Below are 26,782 nucleotides of genomic sequence, written 5' to 3' on the forward strand. Positions count from 1 at the left end.
CCAAAAATTAATGTTTCTGTTTGTTTTGTGAGAAACACACAAAACAACTGCTCCTTATCCATTTCCATCTGGTCTGAATGTTGATTTGTGAAACATTTGTGATATGGGAATATACTCACAACTCTCCAGGACTCAGCAACTGCAAAGCAATTAAGCAGTAATGAAGATCAGTGAAATGAAGCCGTCTCACTTACTAACTACTCACAAATCTGATTTTATCCTGCTGCAACTCTTTCTTCACTGCATGTCAGAGTCAGGAATCTTTCTTTACATGTGGAAGTATACCCACTGCCATTTCTGGCAGAAGGATATAATTAGGGAAACTAACAGATGTCATTCTCCAGGACAAATACTAATCACAATCAGGAAAAACTACTAATCACAGCCAGGAAAAAAAAAAAATAAATCACTGCACATCTTTTGGGCACTATGAGAATTAATTCTCTAGCTATGTTAGCAAAAGATTGTCAGGGTAGGTTGCCTATTCGTTTTCTCCACAGCAGTGATTATTTTATTCTTCTTAGCAATGTTTTGTGAAAACAGAAATTTAAGTCCTAGTATTAGTGATTCACATGCTACTGGCCAGATGCTCAGTCCTTCTGTTCATCAGCAAGCAGAACGTGCCTGCTGACCCCATGTGAGACTTTGGTCTTACCTGCAACCACAGCAGCACCTAAATTACCTTTCAATAAGAAAAGTTGCTGTGTAAATTGGGACCAGCAGAAGAAAAGTAAAGGAAACAAAAGCACTTGTAGAAAACCCCTTAGCTTCATTCATCGACACCTAAAAAAAATCATGTCTACAGAAGCAAATGCATATCTCAAATGTAACAGTTGGTTTTCTTGATTTGTATCTGTAGAAGTGGTGACTTAGACATCCTTTGAGTCAGCTTTGCCATTCTGTGGAGAGCCAGTGTGTAGCCAGTTAGTCTCCAAATGCCTTGTAGAAATCCATCTTTCTAATTTTCACCAACAGTCTGGATTCCTTAATAGGGATCACCTGAATAGAAATTACCTCTCATGTCAATTAACTTGAATTAGGCCTTACTGGGGTAAATATCCCTAGCTCAAATCAGATAAACCCATTCATTAAGGATCCTTCAGGACCTGTGTATTCTTTATGAACCTAAAACCCACATGTCCCTAGGTTTATATGCCTTCTGAAAGCACATCAAGCTGTGTTTGAGCAAACCTGGATTTAATTTCCAACAGTGATTCTGCCTGCTGACTATGGTGAATGTACCAAGAGAAGTTTATTGTGTGGTTAAGAACTGTAGGGGATTAATGTCTTACCGGGGTGTTGACCTGAAACCAAGCAAAAAAAAAAAAAAAAAAAAAAAAAAAAAATCACAATTCCTGCTGACTTTGCCAGCTTGTCTTTGATCCTGCTCCAAAATCAAAGTGGAACACCAAGGACACCCAAACGTACAAATGGAAATGTGAGATAAGGTTCATATGAACTTCTTCCAACCTGAAAAATCGGTATTACTACTGTGCTCTCAGTCCCAGTCTGACTCTGAATGGGCCTGAAGCCTTTAAAAAAAAACAAACCCATCACATTTGATGAGATGAAAAATAGCCTGGTGCTCTCTAAAATTTACACAACAGAATTAAAAACATAAATGGCAATGATTAGCCCTGCAAATCTGTCTCCATCTATACAACTAAATTGCACAGTCTGTACTCAGTTTGTTCATCACTAGCTGCAACTTTGTTTGATGAGACACAGTGTGTTCAGAAGGAGTCCAGGTTTGCCTGGATCCTGATAGGAAAAAAAAATAGTAGGGAGAATGTGAGCGCAGGTACAACATTGCTAGCCAGATCCACAGCTGGTGTAAATCAACATGCAACTGAAGTTATACTGATTTATGTTTGCTAAGGGACTCCTGTTTTGGTGCTCGTAAACCTTTTACATTATGTATATAAACACAATAAATAAAAGGCACAGACAGACTATAATCAGGGAGCAGAGATAGAGAGTTATGGGTGTTCTAGCAGGGAAAGCCCAATACTAAGATCACTGCTGACAGATGTTCTCAAACGACCCTTCCAGGGAGATGGGCTAACACCAAACTCTGCTGACATTTCTACTTCTCACCTAAAGCTGCAGTTATACTATTCAGCTTCTGCTAGAAAAGATACCAGCACAAGAATGAGGTAGTTTTTCTTATTTGTACCGAGTTCAGCAGGTTTTTGCTTAGCCCTTATATTTTCACTTCAGGATCTATTATTTTATTGTACAGATTGTGTGGTTGTTTCCGCACCACCCTCCTTTCATTCCTTCTTTCTATCTGCCTTGTTTTGGCAAGTCTACCTTCTCAAATTTAATCCCTTTATTGAATTTTTACACTTGGTTAACCCTCAAAAGAGAAATTGCAAAGTATAAATAAGTAAATGCAAGAACTTTAAAAAAATACAGCAACAACAACCACCCACAAAATAAACAAACAAAACCACAAAACGCCACAACGAATTATTTGCAAATTACCCTCAGCTTGAAAAAAGGTAACTTTTTCACTTTAGTACACTTCTGCTCATCACCTCGCTAGCAGTGACACACCTGCTTCATTCCAAAAGAGAAAGGTTTGTTCATCCATTGGAGGGTCATAGTCACTTCATCCAGGAAAAGTGGAATGATTTAGTACATAGAAGAAGACTCTAACAGCCAAGAGAACTAAATATACGAAGCTGGTCATGGTAACTAGAGTAATGGACCATGTGCACGCTCATAGTCTGTCTCAGTCTCAAACTCCTGTGACCTGCTACCAAATGTCTTCTGACAACAAGTGCTGTGATATGTTCCAAGGTTACTGCTCCAAACTCAGCACTATAGTCATCTGCCAAAGACCAGCGCTCCCTGGAATGATGGGCAAAACAGAGCATGCACGTACTGAAAATCCAACACGTTTTCTTATATTGCCAATGAGTTGAGTGGGGACCTCCTGCTTCATCTGCAGAAGTTTCATCTGAATGACTGGTTTGCAAGAGGGACTGAAGATTTGACACCATCACTATATTTACACTAATAGTTCTGTCATTGCCTAAACAGAGAAACTTAAGTTGTGTTGCCACACAACTAAGCCAAAATAAGTGCACAGAATCAGTTACTAGAGCGTGGGCTGATGAGCAATAATTTGTTATTCCACAGTTCTTTACTAATATACCTGGAACCCTCGAGCCAGTTTCATTCACTTGGTGGTTTTGGTTTCCATCTTAAGAGGTGTAATAAAACTTTCTAATTTGTCAAGCACTGAAGAAGTCTTTTGCAGAAATGTGGTGTAGCTGTACAAAATGTTCTTATTGCATCCTAAGAACTCAAACTGGACTGTTCAAGACATTTGTAGCAGGGCACTTTCTCTACCCACTGTAAGCTGAACATGCCTCAAAAAGCATCACCAGAATATAGCTCCTGAAACATCAGTTGTAGTGCTTCATCTCAATGACCACAAATTCTTAATGCCTTGTAACAGTAACATTTTGTGCTGAAATATTCCTGTTAGAATATTTCATTCTCATTTAGCATGTCCCAAGAAATAGAAAACCTCATGTTTCCAGCCTTGCTCCCATGTCCAGGTAATTGAAACTGAGAGGAAAAATAATAATCAGAGATCACAAATGATAAGCAATAGAGATAATACTTTACTTTTACTAATCTTGCATATCTTGAAATGGAAAGACCTTTAAAACTTTATGGTTTCTATCGCAACTGTTTCTTTTCAAAATTCATCTCCCAAAAAATTCTCTTTCATGCTAAATTTCAGTGAGTTAAAAAAAAATGATTACCTTACAGTTACCTTTTCAGAAAGTTTTTAAGCTTCTGATGACAAAATACACATTTCAAGTAACACCACTGCATTTGGGGGTACAATTCAGGAGATAATTTTATCCATATTTAAAGGAATTAATTGATTGCATCTTTAATACATATATATTGCAAATGGTAAAAAACTGCTTCTTATGTTACAGCAAAGTTGCTATTTACAGAGGAAACAGTATGGAATTACAATGATGAGATCTATGGCAGCTAAGCTTTCAGTGTGATGCCTGCCTGAGGCAATGCAGTGTTGTGGAAAAGAAATCCATGGAGGAAGATCTGCAAAGGCGGTGGACCTCAAAGATGAACCTTGAGAAAGCATGGGTGGGAGGAGAAAAGGCCAGCGGGTGCTCAGGGTGCCTGAGAGAATTTACAGCCAATTAGGAGAATATTATGGAGTTACAGGTAAAGGAGGCTCCTGAAAAGGAGAAAAACACCTCAAGAGTCAAAGCAGGGAGGGAGAGGAGCTGTTGAAAGTGAAGGACAATGACAGGACCAGCAATAACAGTGAAGAATACACTTAGGCTGGTCATTAAAAGGTTTTTAATGTGAGAAAAATGAGGTATTTTCAAAGGAAATACCTAAGGCAGAGTATCACTGGTCTGTTAAAACTGCGAAGCTATGAACAAGGAGATATTATGTACTGTGTGCAACAGCTAGACTTTGTAACCCAGAAACTTCTCTTCAATGTCATGTTCCCATAAACAAAAATCACGTAGGAAGAAAGAAAAGTGCTGTATACACTAACTCAAATTACTACTTACCACCTGTTCTTCCTTATCATGTTCTCAGTTCCTTTCACAGCCTGTTAATCCCAAACTTTTGCCTTGCTAACAAGACTCTCTTCTGACCAATGTGCCTTGGAACAGTCAAACCCCTCATATTAAATGAGTGATTCACTAAACAGAAGTCAGATTTCTATCATGATATTGTGTGGCTACAAGAAGACGAGAGCAGTCCAAAATGCCTCAATATTTGGAAGCTGAGGTACTTACGACCATCCACTGTCTTTGCCTCCAGGTGCACGAGATCAGGTTCTCTACCGGACCCCATCATAGACCTGTAGAAGACAGATTTATACAAAAGCATAAAAAAACCAGATACCATGAATGTCTGAGATATTAATTCCACCGGAGATCTTGTTTAGCTGGACCTAAACTCATACTCATAGGTGAGAGCTCATAATTTTGAAAGCATTTCTGAGCTTTTCCTAAAATAATCTTCAAACTTTGAAAGAACTTCTACCATATTATCAAATCAATACCACTGCCCTTATGAATTCTTTATTTCCCTGACCCCTTTTTATTTAACTTCATTCCTTCTGGAGACTTGCTTCTGTTGTCATTGGATCCTGACAGTTTATCCATTTCCTGGTTTGGTCAGAAGAATGCATTTCAGTTCTGGGTGGGATACAGAAGACTTTAATTGATGAGATAATAGTATTTGCCAGCATACTAATTATAGCTGTTCCTTTATATTGGACATTTTATGCACATTTGCTTAATTGACACTCTTAATGATCAATATTCCCTCATTAAGAAATTTTAATAACCCATTTAATCCTGAGACATTTTATCACTTCTGATCTAATAAAAACAGTGTTCCATTAATAAATGTCTGATTGACTCAGAAAAATGACTGTTCACTCTGAATTAAAAAGCAACAACATAAAGACATTGTGCACTTCAAATAAGGGGATTAGGGACTCAGGCTTTGCTTCCATTGCTGAGGTTTCCCTGCACTGGTACTGCTGGCCTCGAGAACTCCCTGGGACAGACCAAATGGCCAGTAGTTTGGACAGTCTGAATTATGGCAGTACTGACTGCAAGTATGTACCAAACACATTGCACAGAAGCCTCAGCAGCATCTCTGACCATCAACCTGGTTTCTGGTCTGGGTCCCATCACCCAAGTCACAATCCCAGGTTTAGGCTAAAGGTTAAACAACCAGTTTCTGTTTAGATGCCTGACCTCCAAGTTAATAGATGTGTGAGAGAAGAGAAACATTCATTTCCAGTGACAGACAAATTAGATGCTGTTCTGTTCAAAGCTTCATTATTTTTCAGGAAATCAAAAGTGAGGTTCAAACAGTGATTTAGACCTTAATTTAGTTCCCACTGACTGCAATCAGAGGCAGCTCCAGCTCTTAATCATCATGTGCATTAACTAATAACTATTATAAAAATGTTAACGATAACAAGACTACTTGTGCCCTGATTAATCCTTAGCTTTGCTTGACAAAATCTGTAACAATACTTTAGCTAGAAAAGGGTTGGATTTTTTTTTTTTTCTCCTCTGCTGGAGACTGGAAAGTTTCAGAAAAGACTCTAAGACAGCATTGCTTTCACATCTTCTCCATTTTTAAGAACATAAATGGCAAAGTCTTTCTCTCCTAAACATTCAACTTCCATTGAAAATCTCTGCTTCCTGATAATTGACACCAAGTGGGTGGGGAGTAACTTCTCTATGACATTTTTTCTTTTACTTGCTATCATCAGGATATTTAGGGCCAAAATGCTGGGCCTCTTAGTTACAATTCAGTTCAAGATAAATGCATGGCCATGACAAACAGCTCTAAAAAATTGCAGGAGGACTAAGCTTGTAATTTGGCATATCTCTTTTTTTATTCTTGTTTATTCAGTTGAGCTTTAAGCACACCTGGAACTGGGCTATTGCAGAAGATGGAGTAGAGCTTTGTCAGAGCATTCCTCTTCTTGACCTGACACAGCCCCATGGGGATGTGAACTCTCCAAAGAAACAAGAATTATATTCCATAGATTTGAACACTTTGTCTCTTCAGAGACACACAACAATGGTATTCATGCAGCGAAGAACTTGTCCTAGTTAAAGCCTGTGAGTCTACAGTCAAGTGCTTTGTGAAGTTCCTCCTAACATTGTTATTCTGACCCCCTAAAACACCTAAGCTGCATCTTCTCAGGCCAAGACAGCTAATTTGGGATGTCTCATTGAAATCAGAGAATGTCCTCAGTAGGAAGGGACCCACACAAGGATCATCAAGTCCAACTCCTGTCCCTGCACAGGACAACCACAAAATTCACATCATGTGTCTGAGGGTATTGTACAGTCACTTCCTGTTAGGCTTGGGGCCGTAGCACCTCCCTGGGAAGCCTCTTCCAGTGCTCCATGACCCACTGGGCGTAGAACATTTTCCTAATGCCCAACCTAAACCTCCCCTGGCACGTCGTCCTGCCATTCACTCAGGTCCTGTCATTGGTCACCAGAGAGCAGAAATCAGCATCTGCCTCTCCTCCCCTCTTAGTGAGGAAGCTGTAGGTGATGATGAGGTCTCCCCTCACTCTCCTCCAGGCTGAACAAGCCAAGTGACTTTAGCTGCTACTCATACAGCTTCCTCTCCTAACTCCTGTAAATTAGAAATAAGATGAGAAACAAAGATGAAAACTAAGACCCAGAGAATCTAAAGGAGTTCCTGAAGTCAAACAGGACATCTGAAGTAGAGACAAGAACCATACCCCAAGTCTTCCTATCTGCTAGATTGTTCCTCCTACCTTAGAAAATATACATTCCATTGCTTTGATATATAATAGGCTTAATTTACTTGTGACAGCACAAGGTCATGGTCAGGTCTATAATATTAAATAACATGAACAATCAGTTGCAAAGGACAGGCAAAATACAAATACATATCCACAGAAATCAATACTAGTTGTATGTAGCAGACATCCAGAAACATCACTCCCATTTGGCTTCTGCTGAGATCTTACTAGCCAGAGTTTTTTTAATGACAGATTTTCTTGTATCATGCTGTCTTGTTCCATGGTAGCCCTGTGATATTTCTCTAAACATCTCTCTATACCACCTGAAGAGCCACATTAAGTAATATTCATGTTGCCCAGTTATACACTATAGATATTTAACTCTGAGCTAATCACACTCAATAATCCCTGTAGGCAGTGAGAAAAAATGGGCAGTTTTGCATAGAGGTTAATCTGATGGGTGTTAGATATGACTTCATCAGAAGACAAACTTTATCCTAGAAAAGATTGCTTCACTTCATTAGATATAGGATGTTTGAACACATATTCTACAAACAACTACGTGTGATCACATAAAGGTCCCGAAGCAGGTAATGAAACAGACCTGATGTGTTTATCACCCACATTTCAAAACATAAATTACAGATAAAACTATGGATTGTAATTAAAGGAGAAAGAGAATGTCCTGAGCCACCTTCTCTCTGAGAGAGTAATGCTTTACATAGCTTACCTCAGCTTTATTATTTACTATATAGCACGCAAAAGCCCAGGAGACATTCGGAAATGCAATATTGACCACAATGTGCATATGCAGGAGATAAATACCATGCTCTTGTTTGTGCTGTACCTGAAAACTTACACTCTGCAGGAAGACACACATATCCTTCTACACATGTAGGACAAACAGTTCTTAAAGAATCTACTGGAAACAAGGTGCTAGGAACTGTGGAATATACATAAGAAATCTTAAATTTTTAATATGTCAGTGAGATCTATCACAACAATACCAAGCATGCAAGCTATACTATTACAGAGTTTTCTTGGCTTTTTCATTTGGTTGGGTGAAAAAAGAATCATTCTTCACAGCTAAGCAGGACAACGTACTTCTACAAGCCTGAGTATTATCAAGCAACAGTCTTAAGCCCACAGGATCAGAATGAAACAAAATGAATAAACCTAACTGATTACAATGAAATGCAGTTCTGACTCTTGACCAGATTTGAAGGTTATTATAACAAAAGTAGAGTGAAAAATAAATACAAGCTTCACACATGGAAGAAGGCAACTACCTGCTGGATTTTCCCTAGATAACACCAAAACCTCAAACTCAGTGTTTCTAACTTGACACAATTGCCTTCTCTGCTTCATTAACTTTTGTAGACATGGTCAATGTGACCTGGTCAATGTACACTTCACAGGCCAAACTAGGAAAAGTGCTGCACATTTGATAGCTTTTAAATCAAGCACCTTGCAAAGAGTACAGGTACACTCTGGGACCCATTCAGTTACTGATTGCTCTCAGAAATTTATCTAAAAATAAACAGCAATCCAAAACTTTGCCATACCTATTTCAAGCAACTTTTGTTAGCTACACTGGCAATGACACCTTCTCATATTTTTCAATTCTGTTTTTCCCTTTCAGTATTCATTCTCAAAGACCAATCACTCCTACATCCACAAACTTTACTTCTCGTAACAGTCTATGTTTTCACTTTATGGTAAAATGCTAACATGCCCTTTGTCCATCCTTTTAATCTCAGACTTTCTGAAATACTCCCTGAAACTTCAGTATACCAGAGATATGCTTGTAACACTTTCTGCTGAACAGCGCCTGTTGTATTTTGGCAATTAGTTTTTTGTGTTTTGTTGGTATAATTGTCTGGATGTTTTGGAAAACTAAAAAAGGAAAGGAGAGAGTGAAAAAAAAACCACACACACAAAAATTAGTCTTCTGGGAAACTGAGGACTTAAAAAATCCATGGGGATTGGAAGGCAGTGACCCCACTGCCTTTACACAGAAGATGCTTGCATTATGAAAAATACAGGACCCATATAGGACCCCCATAGTCCTATGACAAAGTTGTTTCCTAAAAGTTTAATCACTGTCAAGCCTGCTAAGTAGTCATCTACCGTTGAAAGGTTCACAAATTGATATCAGTGGCTGCAGTGCACTAATTGTTCTGAATGCAGTTCCTACATCCATTGTGAGAAGCAGCACAGGGAAAAGAACCCAAATCATCCTCTGGTTTAGAACTAGGTTAAAATAAACAAAAGTAGCCTGGCGCTCTCCATTCCACAGCAAATGCTAGCTGGCATATTTCTATAGTGACCAACCCCTCGCCATCTGTCTGTCTGAAACATTTCTAAAACCTTGGCTTCCTTGGCCTGTCAGCTCTTCTGAGCCAAGGAAACTCAACAGAGACCCTGTTATCCCAGGGTTTTCACCTCTTCTTTTTTCACTTCTAGGAATAAAAGTAATTGTTTATGGATGCTGGTAACAGATGAGGCTTGCAAGGCAGTCAGACCACACAAAACTGCAAAGGCATTAACTGTAAAGAGAGCAAAAGCTTCTGCTTGGTGAATTTATTTTGAAACTACCATTTTTCATAAACAAATACAGCACCAGACAATCCATCTCAGGGGCTTGTGCATTCTGGAAAGTAGCTTTGTTTGCCTTTGATTTTGGATGCTTGCCTTCAGACACAGTCACACCATATCTGAGAAAACCTGCACAAGAAACTCAATGGCAAACCTTTCATGTGTATTACTTGTATCATGCATGCCCATAGCAGCCAAGATCAAAGGTATTTTAAGCTAAGCAATAAAAAACAACCTTCTTTTAGAGTATCTCATACAAATGGCCCAGAATGGAAGGCTGGAAGAACACAAATGCTACTATGCCCTTTTCACAAGAAGAATCAGTGCAAATGTGGTTCATTTCTTTTATGGGGACAGAGATTCTATGCAGCTTTCTCATGTCTCAGAGGAAGCAAACAAGTGCAGAACCAGTACTCCTACGACCATCCCTCACCTTCTTTTGGGGGGAAAGAAGTATGATTTGCTCATGCAGCAAAGGATGGCAGATAACTGACAGATATCAGCATAACTTTTCTAAGGTGAATAGAAAGAGATCCCCCGAGCTCTGCATACTTTGAGCTTATTGACACTGACTCAGAGTATGTCAGAAGTGGCTGCAATGCAATACCAAACAGGAAAGTGACACAATACTTGGAAAATGCAGTTTCACCCCTCAACACTAAAAATGCTCATTTGCCTATGTACCTTCTCTTTCCCTTCCTGCAACCTGTCCTGATTCTCTTTCTGGACATTAAATTCTAGTTGCATTCTGCAAATGACTTTTTGCTTAACATGTTTTTTATTTTGAGATGTTTTCTGACCTTCAGAATTCCTTCTTCCCACCCTCCATCTGAGCACAACTTCATCTCCACATACACTGCATTACACAGAATGACTGCCTTACACAGAAAGACTAATTAGCTGCAACAGAAAGATGGAAGAGAGAACATACTCTCAGGGATCCTTGTGCCAAAGTTGTCCTATGAACATAAATATTCTAACAAGCTTTATCCTGCCACAATAGAGCTATAAAGTTTCTGTGTTCAGCACATGATAATGGCTTTGTAATTCAATTATTGGTAGAATTTGCCTTTGGGGATTTATCTTCCTTTAGCCTCAGCACTCATGCGAATCCTTTATCGTAAATCTTGCCAACGCAAGATCAGCTCCCCCGTTGCCTCTGGGACACATCCTGCCACTTCACATTAAAAAAATGACAGCTTATTCCAACTTAGTGAATGGCACGCTTTGTTTTTTTTTAAAGGACCGAATGAAAACAACAACTGTGGATGACGTTCATGGAGACATCAGTAGCATCAAGTTTCTTGGTTTCACTGATGTTTTTGTAACACTCTAAATCCTAATTGTCATTCATAAAAATAGTAACATGTAGCAGTGAACAGGGAGCTTTTTGTCCAAAGATACAAAGTACTTGACAATCAACCTTTAAGTAACCTTCCCTGCATGCTACTGATTTGTTCAAGACCTATGGAAAAGTACAGGACCAGCAAACCACGTTAGAAGCAGGGACTGAGGAAAATTTTTGTTCTCAGCTTTATAGATAAACTCCACTGATTAGTCAAGTGCACAGGGACCTCATTGATTTGACCGCTATCACACAGCTGTTATGTGGCAGAGACAGAAATAGAGCCTGAGAGTCCTCTAGGCTCCTTTTTCTTTTACTACTATATTGACTCCATGAGGACTTCACAGATATGCTATGTTCCCTTTTTTTTTGGCTTGCAGAGGTCAGAGAATCTGCCCCAGAGAGCTTAATGTGGGAGGGAATTCTTGTGATTTCTTTAGTTCAGTTTCTATTATGTGAAGTTTTACAGATTTTACTATTCAAAGCATACTTTAAAGACTGTATGCTAGCTTTAACTTCTCTTAACAGTCTTATTCTCCTGACATGTTTTAGAAACAAAAGGCCAGATTCCAGACAGGCATAAATCAATACTTCATTTCTTTATACCTGCCAACAAATTTCACCTGACAATCATCTAATTAGTTTTTTTTTTTTCCTGCTACATCTCTACGCTGTTCTTTCCCACATTGTCCAATTAGAGGAAACTACATAATTTTGTGCAATTGAGCTGGAAGCCACTGGGTCAAATCCATCCTATGATATGCTTTACTGATGGAAAAGTGCAGTGCAGTGAGTAAAGCCCAACTCCTATTTCTCAGCCTTGTCTAGAGAAGAAACATATGTATTTCAGATCTTAGTTTCTTCAGAAATAAAACATATAATAAATCCAAAGAGTCTAATGAGTTTTAAGAGCAGCAGAGGATGCTGCCTTTTTTCTGTCCTTGCTGAGCCACATGGGGCTGGCAAGTTTGTATCTCTGGAAGCCAGACAGGAATAAAATCCTAATTCCCAAGATAAATCTGAGAGATTTTAACCATCATTTGTAGCAAAGAGATAGCACTACATCAAGGTGCAGCTGTCTGAGTACTGTAAGTAAAGAATTTCACTATATTCTTTGAAATGCCAGTGGGATCTTTAGTGAACGCTGCCAACCGAGAGTAACCTTTCCTTGCACCCTGGCTGGGCAGGATGTAACACTGACCTTTCTGGTGAGGAAATGGTAAATATCAGGGGCACTGAACAGTGATAAAGTGCTCTAATGTGTGTTACCATCAGTAACGTTAGCAGCAGCAGCGTGGTGAAGACCAAGGAAATGAATATTTGCAGATTTGCTCTTCAGTCTGGTCCCTGGCAGTATTGCTCATCTGCAGCTCATCTGTATCTTTAGGCTGCCAGCTGTGAAAATGCATAAAAACTGCATAAAAATATTAGCAAGGTATAGCAGCCAGACTTTCTCCTAAAGCCCAGCTTCAGCTGGAAGCAAATGTGTGGTGTTCAATTCAGGTAAAAAAAGAAAGAAAAAAGCAGAATTCACTACTCCCGTTATTCACCATCAGCCAGTTGCTTAATTCATTCACCATCAGCCAGTTGCTTAATTCAGGTCTCCTGAAAGCTTTCAAGGGTTCCTCTGTATTGTGCCCCTCTGGCATGTGCCCATCTCCACCACAGTTAAGCTATGAAATACATATAGTTTAAATTAAATTTCTGGTACACTTCAGCTCATCAGGTCTGGTTTGTGTGTTAGATCAAGCGGATGATTTTCCGGACAGGCTGTCACAATGCCCTTTGATTGGCATCTTCCCCATCAGCGTCTAGCAGTTGCCCTGCAGTGATTAAAAGGTCTTGCTCAGCAATACATAGCATCATTTGTAAACAGCCCGGATACCATGCCATTTAAATTGCTTCAGCCCACCTGAGTGGGTGTGCAAATCTCACCAAGCTGCGGTCTGACAAGAACACCCAGGCAGCTCGCCTTTGACACTCCCCTCCCCGCCCCCCGCCTTGATTTTCAGCTCTTTCAGCTGCTCCAATGAACACAGAGCTTTTAAAATACAGTCTCTAGCCTCCTCTGGAAAAGAAAAGATATATACTCTATAATTCTGCTCTGAAGATTAACTTTCTTAGCCATTGCTCATAAAGGAAACACAAATATAGCCCTATCTACTCATCTGTCCTCCCAGCTGCTTATGAGTTTATCTTTTTCTCTCTTTCAGTGTGTGTGAAAATCTCCATATTGTTTGAGGAGAAAGGTTGGTTGACTGCTTTTTTACAATGTTTTCATCCATTTCTTTCTTCTAATACTTAGAAAAGAAAAAAAAAACAAGACAGACTGAAGACATAGCAAATCTCTTCCCAAATTGACTCATCTCCTGTAATTTCTTCAGGGAATCATTGACATCATAGACACATGACCCCATTGGAAATGAGATACACGATGATGTTTTTACTTCTAATTAGCCCGCTACACCTATGTAGTGCATGAAAGCCCTGAGCTGTATTTTTTGTCTAATTAAGACAGTCATCTTAGAATCATAGAATGGTTTGGCTTGGAGAGGACCTTTAAGGATAATCCAGTCTGACCCCTGTCATGAGAAGGGACATCTTTCACTACGTCAGGTTGCTCAAAGCTCCATCCATCCATCCTGACCTTGAATATTTCCAGGAACGAAGCATTCACAGCTTCTCTGGGCAAGTGTCCGACAACCCTCATAATGAAGAATTTATTCCTCAAATCTAAAATCAATCTATTCTGTTAGTCTAAAACTGTTACCCCTTGTCCTATGACTACAGTTCCTGCACCAGTAGAGTCTTTTTTTTCTTATAGATCGTCTTTAGGTACTGGAAAGCTGCTATAAGGTCTCCCCAGAGGCTTCTCTACTCCATGCTGAACAATCTGAACTCTCTTAGTCTGTCTTCACAGAAGAGGTGTTCCAGCCCTATCTATCATCATTAAAGCACTCTGATCTTGAAGTATGGAGTGGTATTTCTTCTGTATTACTCCTACTTGCTGGTCTGGGTGTAATACACAAATAAGTAAAAATGAAAAGTCAATAGCATTGATACAATTAATAATTATAACATGATACTATAATTTACTAGATGGGCTTTTCTATTGTTTATTTTATCTTAGTTTTTAATATACTTTTATTCTTTGGCTTTACTTCTTCCCCCACGCAGCCCCATAAATTTTTCAAGGCTAGGCAATGACTAGTATTAGCTGAGAATCTTTTCAGAAATTGTCTAATTTTGATTAAAAACCCCTACATTTTGTAGGCATTTTAATAAGCTTTTTAGGCTTTTATTTTTTATATCTTTAGGGCCAGTTCTAATTGAGATACCCTGACATACTGACTTTCAGAAAATAAGTTCTGGTTGAAGGCATGACTTGATCTGAGGACCAGAATAAAAATCTAGATTTTAATGAGCAATTCTGCATATATATCTGCATGGTCAAATTGAACTATATGCACTTTGACCAGGTTTCTGCAACCACTGGTCATGAATGTTTGGATTTGTGAGTCACAAGGTATCACCTTTGAACTTTGACAGGAACACTTTTTTTTTTTTTAAAAAAAAACAATTAAAAAAATAAATAAAGTAATTCCCAGTATGACACCAATTGTCTTCACATTTATATTCACTACAAACCAGTGTCTTTGCCAGCAGAATTCCACCATAGGAATGTATGCTGAAAATCAGCAAATATGACAAAAATAAACCGAGAAGTATTTACATAAAGCATTTGTCCAGCTTTTCTATCATCTATTGCATTATCTTTCCCTAATGCCAACCACATCAGTAAACCCTGTGCTATCAACAATAAGCCATGAATATTAGTTTGCTGTTTCTGTATTACCCTGATGAACTAATATTGCTTAGAATACTCCTTTCCTAGTAATTAGGGTATTTTCATACAGTACAGTTCCAGAATTATTAAACATCTTGGTAACTTCCATGCATCTTTCTGTCACAGTACATTTAACAGCAGAATCTCAAGAACCTTCCAAAGAAATAATAAAAACCATGAAAAACATCAATACAGTGCAGCACTGCAGTGCCTTGGGGTTGTATGCAGTGTGGATTCTTTCATGTTCTCATCAGACACATACGGTTGACTCTCAGAGTAGATTACTCTTTCCTCAGTATACCACTTTCACATACTTAGCTTATCGATAGAGATATGTGATAAGATACCTGAATTACAGCAATTATTAGAGATCTCACTTTTATAGTAGCCCATCACAAATGCATCCTTATAAACTTTTAATAAGGTAGAGAATTACAGATCCCCTCTTTTATAAAAAAAAAAAAAAAAATATGAGAAAACTCCAGGCATCTCTCAGTTTATAGGTTTCAGTTATTTGCTCATCCCTCACCTGATATCTTCCTCCATGGAATGACGTTACAATCTCTTTCATCACAAGTGTAGATGTCAGGGCATAACTTAGAGCTGCACGTAGAAGAATAAAATGAGGGAACAGAGGAGCTCTGAATAAACAAAGATTCTATTCTGATGTTAATTACTCCTCTTAATGAAATAGAGAATGCAAGAATACAAAATACATATGAGCTGCAAGGAGCTGAGTTGTCTCTACACAGAGTGTTTTCTCAGAGTTATGCAGTAGGCATCAGCAGATTGCTTTATTGTTGCTCTTCAGGGGTTTAAATTTCTGTGGGGTGGTAGTAGGAGGGGTGTTTCACACAGCAGCCAAAAATGAGAAAAAATAAAAAAGAAAAATCTCTTGGAGACATATAACAAATGCAGCTGTAAAAGACACTACAGCATTTGCAGACAGAACCTTCTCAAGACTAGAACTAGCAAGCTCACTGGTGTTTATCCACAAGACTTAGTGACCCATAAACTATTTACAAAACCACCATGACAGAGTAAAATGGCAATTAAAATATCAGTGAGCAATCAGGATGATGCATCTTTGCTTTCATCAACCATTTAAATCAATTTAAAAGTCTTTAAAGTCTTCCAGATGTTTCTTCCCTGTTAAAATAAGCAGCGTTAAGTAAATGCAGCCTCAAGAGAGCCTGATGCAAAGACTTTTCTAAGATCAGGAAGACACAAAGCAAAGTCCCAGTTTAGAGAGTTCTGGAAGCAGCCTGTAGTAAAGCTCAGCTTCCCTTAGATATTGGAATATAGCCCACATTCTCCAGAGATGTTATAGCCCCCATTCTCTGCACAATACAGCTGTGTCCTGGTTGATCCCTTGAAAACCATTTGATTTAGGGAAAGCACCAGGAACAGGAGAGAGTATCCCCACAGTCTGCTTTCATTGAAAACTTGTGCCTTCAGGACGTTTACCTTAACTATTCATTTCTGCTCTTAAGGAGAATGGGAAATCAATCTTCTGACTTTTGAGGTTCATTAGATCACATATTTCCAAGCCAAAATGTATAATAATGGACTAAAAAAAAACAAATCAAAGAAGCCACAGGGCACTGAGCAAGGCTCTACCCAACTTGTACATCAGCACTGGCTACAGAGATGTCGCTGTAGATGTTTGGGTTTCAACTGTAATTCTGAACCCTCTCCCTTTTGTTTTCTTGTGCAGGAAATCAGCAGCGACCATGCTCTGAGAGCAAAGCGTTGCCCTTCTCATTCAGCACTTCAGTGTCTTTTTTGTCCTTGAGTACTTGGCTGCACAGAAATGGAAATACACAGAAAAGCCCACTGTTGCACTCTGTGGTGTGGATGTAGCCAATTACACATGCACAACTCTGTTTTCTCCTGTGGATGGTTTTGAAGACAGGCATTGCAGCTAACAGTAATTTTCTTTTTTTTGTGATATTCATAATAAACAAGCCAGAATGAGATGCAACACTGTCTCCACAAGTTGTATCATTTTTACTTTTGATAGCAGAAGTACAGTGTATCTTACACTGAGGTGTGTTACATGTTGTTCAGTGTGAAAATACAGGTTTGCAGTTTTGTGGTTTGTTTATGGCTGTAGGCAATTAGATGGGTGGTTGGAAGGTTTTTTTCATCTTTTCAACTTATGGTTTGTCTTTGAAGCTTGAAGCCTGAGTTCTCATATCTGTTAGGTTCTAAGAGGCCTTCAAAGTTTGTAGGCATCCATCATCTCAGTTCACAATAAACCACTACTGCAAGTAATGATGGGAAACATCAAAAGGTTTGGAGTGCAGCACAGGACACAGTGATTCAGGAAAAGGGACATTCTTTCCAGCTCTCTGACTCTCTTGAGTGTGTGAGACTGGGTCCACAGATTTCTAGGACTCTTTGCTTGCCTTTTCCCCACCCCCCACTCCCTGGGCTAATAAAGAGATGTGTGGGGCCATGTGTTTGCATCTGACACTTTGAAATCCTGTTAGGAGTCCTGCAGGAAACAGGAGTGATAGAAATATGTATATGCCTGTCTATGCAGACACTCACACAAAACCAAGTGTAAGTTAAAAACAGAATTTAGTTTGCAAAAGCTTCAGCTAACACTGGTTCTGAGAAAGGATTAAAAACCAGGAGCAGCAAACAAAATCTCTGGTATATTGTTTGCAGACAAAATATAAATTCAACTTTGGAAGTAAATTTGACCTAGAACTCTTATTTCTTTCATAAATTAAAAGAAAATATTTGACCAAGCCCCTCCTGAATCTTGATACATTCAAAACCTATGGTTTTGGCACAAAATTGTAGTTTAAGAAGCTACTAAAAGGGTCTCATTTTAATTATCTATTTCAACTCCTTCTGATTTCAAGATGACTATTTTATAGAAAGCTGCTCTTTTAAAGGCCAGATTCACAGGACATGAGCCAGATTCTGCTCACAGGTGGGTACTGCCTTCATAAAGAAGAGATGAGAAGTCTCAACAGATTTACACCAATGTAAGCAAAAAGAGAAGTAAGACAAATATAAAGAAATAAACTTATATTCAACTTAGACTATAACAACCATATTTTCAGGAGAATAGTCCAGTGTGTCCTTCGTTCTTCACCTTTCTTTTCCACATAACTAGATGTTACACTAATTGCATTTGCGTGACAGCGAGGAGGCATTTCAGTTAAGTATTTTACTGTGAGCGTGGTTACAGAGCTTTACACTGGGCATGCAAATCACTGCTATAGAAAGCAAATGCAGAGAGATCTGCAATCAGACTCATGAGAAGAGAATCAGTATACCAGAATCACTGGGCAAATCTGTGATGAATAAAAATAAAGATGATACAAATTACAAAGAAATATGCTAGTAGTGAAGAACTGGAAAATAAACTTTGGACTTTCATCCAGGTGGTTGGTTTTTTTTGGTTTTTGTTTGTTTGGGTTTTTTGTTTTGGTTTGGTGTGTTGTTGTTTTCAGTGGTTGTGGCTACTACAAGCATTTGAATTTGAGGTTAAATAACCCATTATGGATACCTCATATATTAAAATCTAGGAGATACTCAGTATCTATTACAAGCATGTATGCCCCAAGTGAGTTTAGATACAAATTGTACAGCATAAGTTAATGCAGCAAAGAATTAAGCTTGCATCAGTGACTAAGAGTTATGATGCTTCTTTAAGGTAACTTTGTCATCAAACTTGTAAACATTTTACCATTGCTGTAACCAAGTGACATTCAAAGCTCCAGAAACAGGAACTTACGCATGGCTGATCCATATAGCTTGAAATCTGACTGGAAATCTTGCATGGCTGCTTAGAAGTAACACTGCACCGTGATTTAAGCTCATAATGAAGAGCTGTGTGTTCCTAGTTCAATAGTCATTAACCACTTACTTTCAGGGATTGAAGCGGGTCTAACATCAGTTAAAAACACAACACCAGCCTCTAGAGGATGTGTACTGTTACCCATGGCAGACATGCTAGTATCCTCATACAGTCCAGGACTTCAGTCTTTGGCCCTCGCTAGCAGCAGAATCATACTTAGTGCAAAAGTAAACAAGTTTGTGCTGAACAGAGCTTCCCTCAAACTCAAAATGTTCACAGGAAATTGAAGAACTCTCTCTTTCCATATCAATGCTTTTCTCGGACTATTATTCAGTATATTTCAGTTATGCATCATCCTTAGACCAAAGACTCCACTTTCAAGTGCTATATAAACAGATAACAGGAGATATAATGCCTCTTTTATACCAGTTCAAAATTAATCTCAGCAAATCAGCAGTGCAGACTGCATTCAGTCATGTTGCCTTCAAGCCCCCATTTCAACATCTCTGTGTGCATGGGGAAGCTGTGCCTGGGAAATGAGGAAGAAGTTTTTGCTCTTACCAGTAGAACCTGTTTGGTGCAACTCCCTCATGAAGAAGTAGCCATCTTCTGCCAAACTCCACTGAACTGAATAACTGGGGACAGAAACAAACAGTCATAAACCACAGTAAAACACAAAGATATTAGAGAAATTAATCTGAAGAAGCTTATTTTACTTCTGACATACTGACTTGAAATTTTACTTCCTCCAGTCTCAAAGGGACACATCTGGGGCAGCTGAGAAGTGTCTGTGGTGCCTTTTCTTGGCAGAGGCAATACTGAGCTGTGTGACATGGGACACATGTAGTTCTTTGTAGCACTCTCAGCTAATAAAATCATGCAGTATGGAAAAGCTGCCTTTTAATTTTATAAACTTGTTGTGCACACCAAAGGTAAAACACAGCAGCCTGATATCCTAGCCTAGCTCTAACAACAGATATACAGATTTGCCTTAGTATTACGTTGGAAGGCCATTCTCTTTCCAGTTACCTGCAGCCACCCCTAGAGAGATTGTTCAATCTGGCACCAAAAAAAGTGACTTAACATGTCCAGATTTCTCTTGCAGGACTGAATGAGTTTAAATAGCACACGTTACTTGTACCATGAAAATCTGTGATTCAACCTTTGCTCCCATCCTTCTCCTGCAAACAATGTGACACCTTCTCCTACTGTGGTTACACAAACAATATCCAAATACATCAATCACTTCAGAAAATCTTTCCATGATAAATACCAAACCAGACTAAGAAAGGTCAGCAAAAAAGGCATGTTACAGGTATTACAAATACTTTGATGTGTCTTTTGGAATGATATACAAATGTCGCTTTTATAGAGCACCTACAAACAGATGCTCTCTGTAAATGCTGCCAACAGGTAATTCTCAGAAAGACAGTAGAGGTGAGGATCACTTGGGTTCTTTCTTTTGCTTTATTTGACTTCAAATTTCTCATGTGGAAACACTGAGAAGCAGTCAGCCCTATACATTTTTTTTGCAGACCCATCCCATTTTGCTTCCTTGCCGTGCTTGATAGACTTGGTCAGTCCCCTTTTCTGGCAGGAAAGATGTTAGACCCCTTTTTTGAACTGTGATCTGCCTTTTCATGACACCCCTTTACGAATCTTGCAGAAAATGCAAACAGTCTGAATCTTTATATGCAAAACCTGACCGATTGTATTTGAACAAATAGTGGCAGTGGATTGGCAGGGAAGAGAAAGATGGATGTGCGAGAGAATGACTGAGAAGGAGAGAAGCTGCTTTAAAGCTTTGGGTTGATCAGAAAGATGTTTTGAATGTATTTTAAGAATTATGAGACTGGGATGTGAGAAACCTTGAGATCTACTTACTAGTCTGCATTACATTCCCAATGCAAGCCACTATGTCCTTCAGTTTCCCTACTGTAAAACCTTGCAAGGACACGAAGAAAATAATTACAACAGTTTTACAGTGAATGGTAGACTGTGTTTATATTGAAATCTACTTTAAAATAGGAAACCTGAAAATCCACCTCTTCTTCTCCCTTTCTCTTGAACAGTGTCAAAGAAGAGAAAGGGAAGAAGGCAGAGAGGAAAGAACATAGCGAGGGTAAGAAAACGAAAAACAGTTTAGCTTGGGGATAGAAATGCATCCACTTGTAAAACTTCAGCAGTGAGTCTGTTATTTTTCTTAAGCAAAAGATTCTAGATACATTTTTATTTGAAACTTTGAGACCCTAACTGTAACTAAGGAAAACTTTCATTTTTGAAAATTAAAGAAAATATTTTGGCACATTTAACAATGACTTTTTTAAAGTGGTTTGTGGTCACCTAATCAAGAACTTTACCATCACAGGAGGTATTTGTCCCCCTTCATATTCAAAATCCATTTCTAGACCTACTTTTGTAGTTGCAGCAAAAACAAATACATAATAACAATAAATTACTGTCAATATATCTCTCTGATGTCTGTGTTTTCCCTTTCACGGCAAAGTAGATTTTTCCATTCCAAGTAATATGTCTTTGACATACCATTAATTTAAGTTTTAATAATGCTCAGGGGGTAAACTTTTTAGTAGGACCTGTTGTGATAGGACAAAGATTTATTATTTTAAACCAAAAGAGGGTAGTTTTAGACTAGATATAAGAAAAAAAAAAAATTACAATGAGGGCCAGAAAACACTGGTCCAGTTTGCCCAGAGAGGTGGTAGATGTCCCATCCCTGGATACATCCAAGGCCAGACTGGACAGGGCACTGAGCAACCTCATCTAGTTGAAGATCTTCCCTGCTCATGGCAGGGGGGTAAGACTAGATGACCTTTGAAGGTTCCTTCCAACCCAAACCATTTTATGATTCTATCATCCTTTGAGAACAAGAAGCAATCCAAACAACAATATCCCTGTTTCCAGGCCAGAGATATATATAGGATGTAAGCTTTCCAGGGACACTGATGTTCAGATGGCTGAAATCATCACAGTAAATCTTGTTTTCTCCCTTTTTTCTCTCTTGCACTACTCCTGCTCTAGTTTTATCGAGCACAACTTTTGGCAGATTATCTGCTCTCCAAATTTGCTGATGATGGTAACAGTAGCCTGAATGAATTGAACACAGCCTGCGAAATCTTTCTCTGTGCTTGTGTAGCATCCTCCTCTGTGCCTGCAGTCCAAGTACCACAGAACCACCGCTTCCTCTGGGCTCTTTCAGCCCAGCTCTGCAGAGGGGATGGTCACCTGCTGCATTCACAACTGTCCTAGCACAGCAGAAGCTGCGATGCTGCAGAGCACCCAGGGAGCCCTGAATGAAATACGTGATTCAGCCAAAAAAGTGGAGAAATGCAAGACTTCATACGTTTGTTTCAAAGAGAGGAAATGGACATAGCAATTCTGCTGTCAGGACCGGCCTCTCAAATTAGAAGCCAGTGCCCAGTGAACTGGACACAGCACGTGAGGAAAGGCAACAGTTCTCAAAGGGAAACACCAGCTCACTGGGAACCCATGCCCAAAGCTCTTATTGTCTTTGATGAGACACTAGTAACTAAACTTTAGAAGGTTTTTCCTCCCCTTCCATTATCTCAGCACCAATCTCAGTCTTCACTGACTCATAAGCAGCACTGATGTACCTTTAGCAAAGGGTGAAATCCCCACTTTGAGTGTCACCTCCCACAAAAAGCAAAAAAAAATCCCTTGCAGTGAGGATGTTTTCAGATATTTTATTCTAAGTATTACTTTTTTTAGACTGAGTTTATTTTGTTGGACCAGAAATAAAAAAAAAAATATTTGGAGACTAGGTTTTTTTGTCAAGTATCAGTTATAATACAGCTGGGATTATTTTTCCCTGTTTAGCAATTATAGTGCTTGTACGGATATTTTTTAAACCCAGCATCATATTTTTTTGTTGTTATAAAAGCCCTCTCCCTCCTGGGACTTCTTGTGACAGACTCATGCATACAGTCCCTTCAGAGATGACATTTTATTTTCTTTGGTGAGCACTGTTGCCTGATGACAATTTTCATTATTAGACTGAAATTAGATCATGTTCTTTGCTACACTTCTTTTCAACCACAAATAGAAAAAGAACCTATTACAATTTCAATATATGTTTTCATCTGAGGACCAAGTAGTGATCTGACATTTCTGCTTTCACTGACACAAAACTGTTATGAAGTACAAATCTTGTATTGATCTCTCAGATTTGACCCTGGATCATCAGGGAATAATTCTCTTCTTGCTTCCTCTTCTCTTGTATATTTATTTTTTCTGTACAATACTTGAATACTTAATAATTAACAGTCCGGTTTTGCTTTGTTTTGCTTTTTAAAATCCCAATATTCTGTAAAATAGAAATCTATCATATACTTCTTTTTAGATGGGAGAACAGAAATACAAGGCAAAAGGAGAGGCTGTCCCAAGGTTACAAATACGTTCTGAGGCTGAGTTAGGATTCAAATAAACCCTCTGAATGACAAGACAATCCCCCAGCTATAGAAAGAGCTTTCTCGCAACATGGCACTGCTATCTTCTGGAATAGGGAAAGCTGACATCTGAAAACTTATTTCCTTATCTACACCAAACAATACCTGTATACTACTCACTCTCTCTGTCATTTGTTTCCCATCCTGTGTGAGAAGCATAAGTGCTGTTCATGTATTTCACAGTGACAGTGTGAGCTTCACCTTAAAATGTTCTGGGATATCTGGGTAAGAGTAGGATACAGTTGCCATTTAATCATCCCTTTCCCTTCTAATTTTCCTGGTCTCTCCAGCACTAATTTTAGACTTGATTTTTTTTTTTTTTTTTTTTTTCATTTTGGGATATATTAGTTGATAACATTTTCGATTTGAGACACTCAAAACATTCTTCAATACAGATTTTTAAAAACAAAAATACATATTTTTTTGCAAACTGTGGATAAACTTTCCTATAATCCAATGAAGGAGCAGAAGAAATAAAATATTTCAGAAATATTTGTAGTTTAAAAAAATCAAAGCATTTGATGAAAAGGAAGAAGCTGTATGTATAAATTTTTAGTGAAAGTAAAATATTTATCTGAAATTAGACAAACCTGATTGATTTATTTACTGTGGTTTGACAGGTTCAGCACCATAAAAAAATAACTACATTTCAGAAAATGTAGGGAGAAAAAAATATGTTTTTCCAAAATGTTCCATGAAGAATAACTGGAATTTTATTTTACACAACCAATCTACACTACAATGTCACTTCTAGAAAGGGAAGTGTGTACTGCGGAAGAGGAAAAAGAACTCTAGACTTTTCTTTACTTCAACTCTGGGAAATCTCTCCAAAGCAGAAAGCTCTCAAGATCTTAGCTCCATAAAACCCTCTATTTTTTGGTTCTGGATACATTCTGCCACACATCTTTCTTTGCCATTCAACCCTGTATTGCATGGAACAAACACTTGTATTTTTCCATAATTTACCCATGTTCTAGTTCACAGCTGTAAAAGAGTTCTGGCCCCTTCTGTCATTTGACTAGATCTATTTTATTCTTCCCTGGTTTGCCCATGTATTGTACCTCCTCCACATCTTCCCTTCACTCAGATTTCTAAGCTCTTTAGAGTAGCAATCATTCGTTGTAGCGTGTGTTTAGACAACATAAAGATTTCTAGGGCTCTCAATAGCTATTATAAATAGGGGGAAATCACACGTGCAGATAAGTGTAAGGCCTCAAAACCAGCTATCAATAATTCACAGGGCTCAGAAAATATTTAAATACCATTGATTCAATTCTTCTAATTTTTCTTCAATATCTTACACTTTTTAAGTCTCTCAACTGAAATACTATCACATTTGAACACCAGTATTAATATCCATGAAGTTAGTATTAACTTGTACGTTATATATAAAACATACATATGTCTTATGTGTAGCTTATTTAGACTATCAAAAAAGGATTCAGAAGGTAATGAACTCCTTCAGTAGTTCTCTTAGTGAGCAATATGTCTAATAAACAAATATTTACTGTAAAGAACATAACCTTCTTGCCATTTTACAGATAAAGGTTGCATACCTTCAGTGAAAAACTGTAGAGAACTCTGATGTGTAATATACAGACTCATCCTTAAAACACCTCTCCTAAAGGGACTGTGTGGGAGTCGCAAGTGCTATAAAACATCAGACCTCCTCTCACTTTTATGAAGCTAAGACAAATGACACTAACTTGGGATTAATCTCTCTCTTTAATTTACCAGCAGTCTTTTTTTTTTATTATTATTATTCATCTATATGCATTTTAAAAACTCTAAAGCAAGTAGCTAAAATATGAGATTTGAGGGCCTAGTGTTCTCTAGGTGCCATACAAATTTGATTCATTCTGATACAATCACTGATGATATGAGATGATATGAGATTACGACCTACAGGACCCTGCTTGTCTATCTGGGTTTGACTGAATTATGAAGTTGAGATCTTCTGAAATAAACTCACATCTTTAGGACAAACAAAATGAGCTGGTAACAGTTTCATAAAGTATTGCACCTGGACATGCACTTTAATAAAACTGTACTGTGCACCACTTGTTTCCCTTACAAACGCTGGATTTTTCCTGAGATTTTTTCCAGCCAAAGATCTGGCCCTTATGAGGCAGTTGAGTTGTTTCTTTGGCTATTGAACCTGATGGGTAAGAAAGCATGTAATCAATCAGATGTTGCTAGCAAATGCAAATTTGTCTTAAAGAGAGCCATCTCCATTCTTCCCCAGTTTCAACAAATTCTGGGCTCTCCAGAGCCAGTGGGCAACTCTGCTACCTGCACTCTCATCAAACTCACCATACCAGAAACTCAACTTTCTCAGTAATCTATACATCACCCCAAGAAGACAGATAAACATTTCCTCATTTAATATGTGACTCAGTATTTAATTGGATATTCTGATTGGTTGTGATGCTTCTTCACATATCGATCTTGATTCATGTAGTAGCTCCTTGTACTTGCTATGCTGATAAGAATATTTGATTTTATGTACTGATTTCATCTTACACAAAAACATTATGCACATGGAAATAAAGAGTCTGGCTGAAGAAAAGGTGATTTAAATTGCATGCTGAAGTGACACAAGGGAAATAATTTGAGCAGACTAGTAGTTCCCATTATTTTTCTTTTACTTAAGAAAATTTCCCTGAACAAGTTAAAATAGAATATGGCATGGAGAATAAATTTCTTTGTTAGTTGGATTTACCAACTTTGGTATTCTTGTTTTCACAAAAACAAAAGGTTTCTTTCGCCTCTAGTTTCCATAAAAGCTACACTCATTCTCCCAGGACACAGATCTGACCAAAGCAATTCAACCTACACTACAGTATTGACCTTAAAAAAAACCACATACGCAACTGGAAAACTAGCTCAGAACATCTTTGAAAGCACTGGGTTTGATCCAAATTCACCTCTGATTCCCTGAGAATGTTTCTCCTTGTGAATCTTCCTGGTTGTTTCTTCACATATACTGATTTCTTGCTGCTTACACTTCCTGGTGTTTCTATGAGAAGACTGAAACTAACCCTGTTCATGGTATTTCACCTTCAACCCTTCAAACAGAATTTATTCCCACATAAAATTCCCCCAAACACCAGTAAACCTAAAGCACAGATTTGCACTTATGAGCCATATAAAGACTGAGAGGTAATTTTTTTCCTCATCTTCAGTATATTATTTTTTAATTTATCCCCATCTCACCAAAGAATATAGCATTCCAAAGCACAGTTTAGCTTTAACTATAAACATAACAGAGTGAAACTGGATGAAGAGAACTCTTTGTGAATACGCAAGAATGTAATCTGAAATAAATGCAGGCAGGTTCTTCTTCTTATCCCCATTCATT

The 26,782-nt window shown here is 38.3% G+C and overlaps 1 protein-coding gene across 1 annotated transcript in view; it reads right to left on the reverse strand.

The window, feature by feature from the left end:
- Nucleotides 1-26,782, reverse strand: part of SORCS1 (sortilin related VPS10 domain containing receptor 1) — a gene marked incomplete at its 3' end in the record, with an annotated part of 285,174 nt that overhangs the window by 79,044 nt on the left and 179,348 nt on the right. Inside the window, exons 5-6 of the mRNA XM_080347835.1 lie at nt 19,499-19,572; nt 4,809-4,873 (exon numbers count right to left, since the gene is read on the reverse strand). Coding sequence (XP_080203961.1) covers nt 4,809-4,873; nt 19,499-19,572 — 139 coding nt within the window. The remainder of the gene's footprint in view (nt 1-4,808; nt 4,874-19,498; nt 19,573-26,782) is intronic.

This window comes from Nesoenas mayeri (genome assembly GCF_963082525.1).
Source record: "Nesoenas mayeri genome assembly, chromosome: 7".
NCBI classification, from domain to species: domain Eukaryota; kingdom Metazoa; phylum Chordata; class Aves; order Columbiformes; family Columbidae; genus Nesoenas; species Nesoenas mayeri.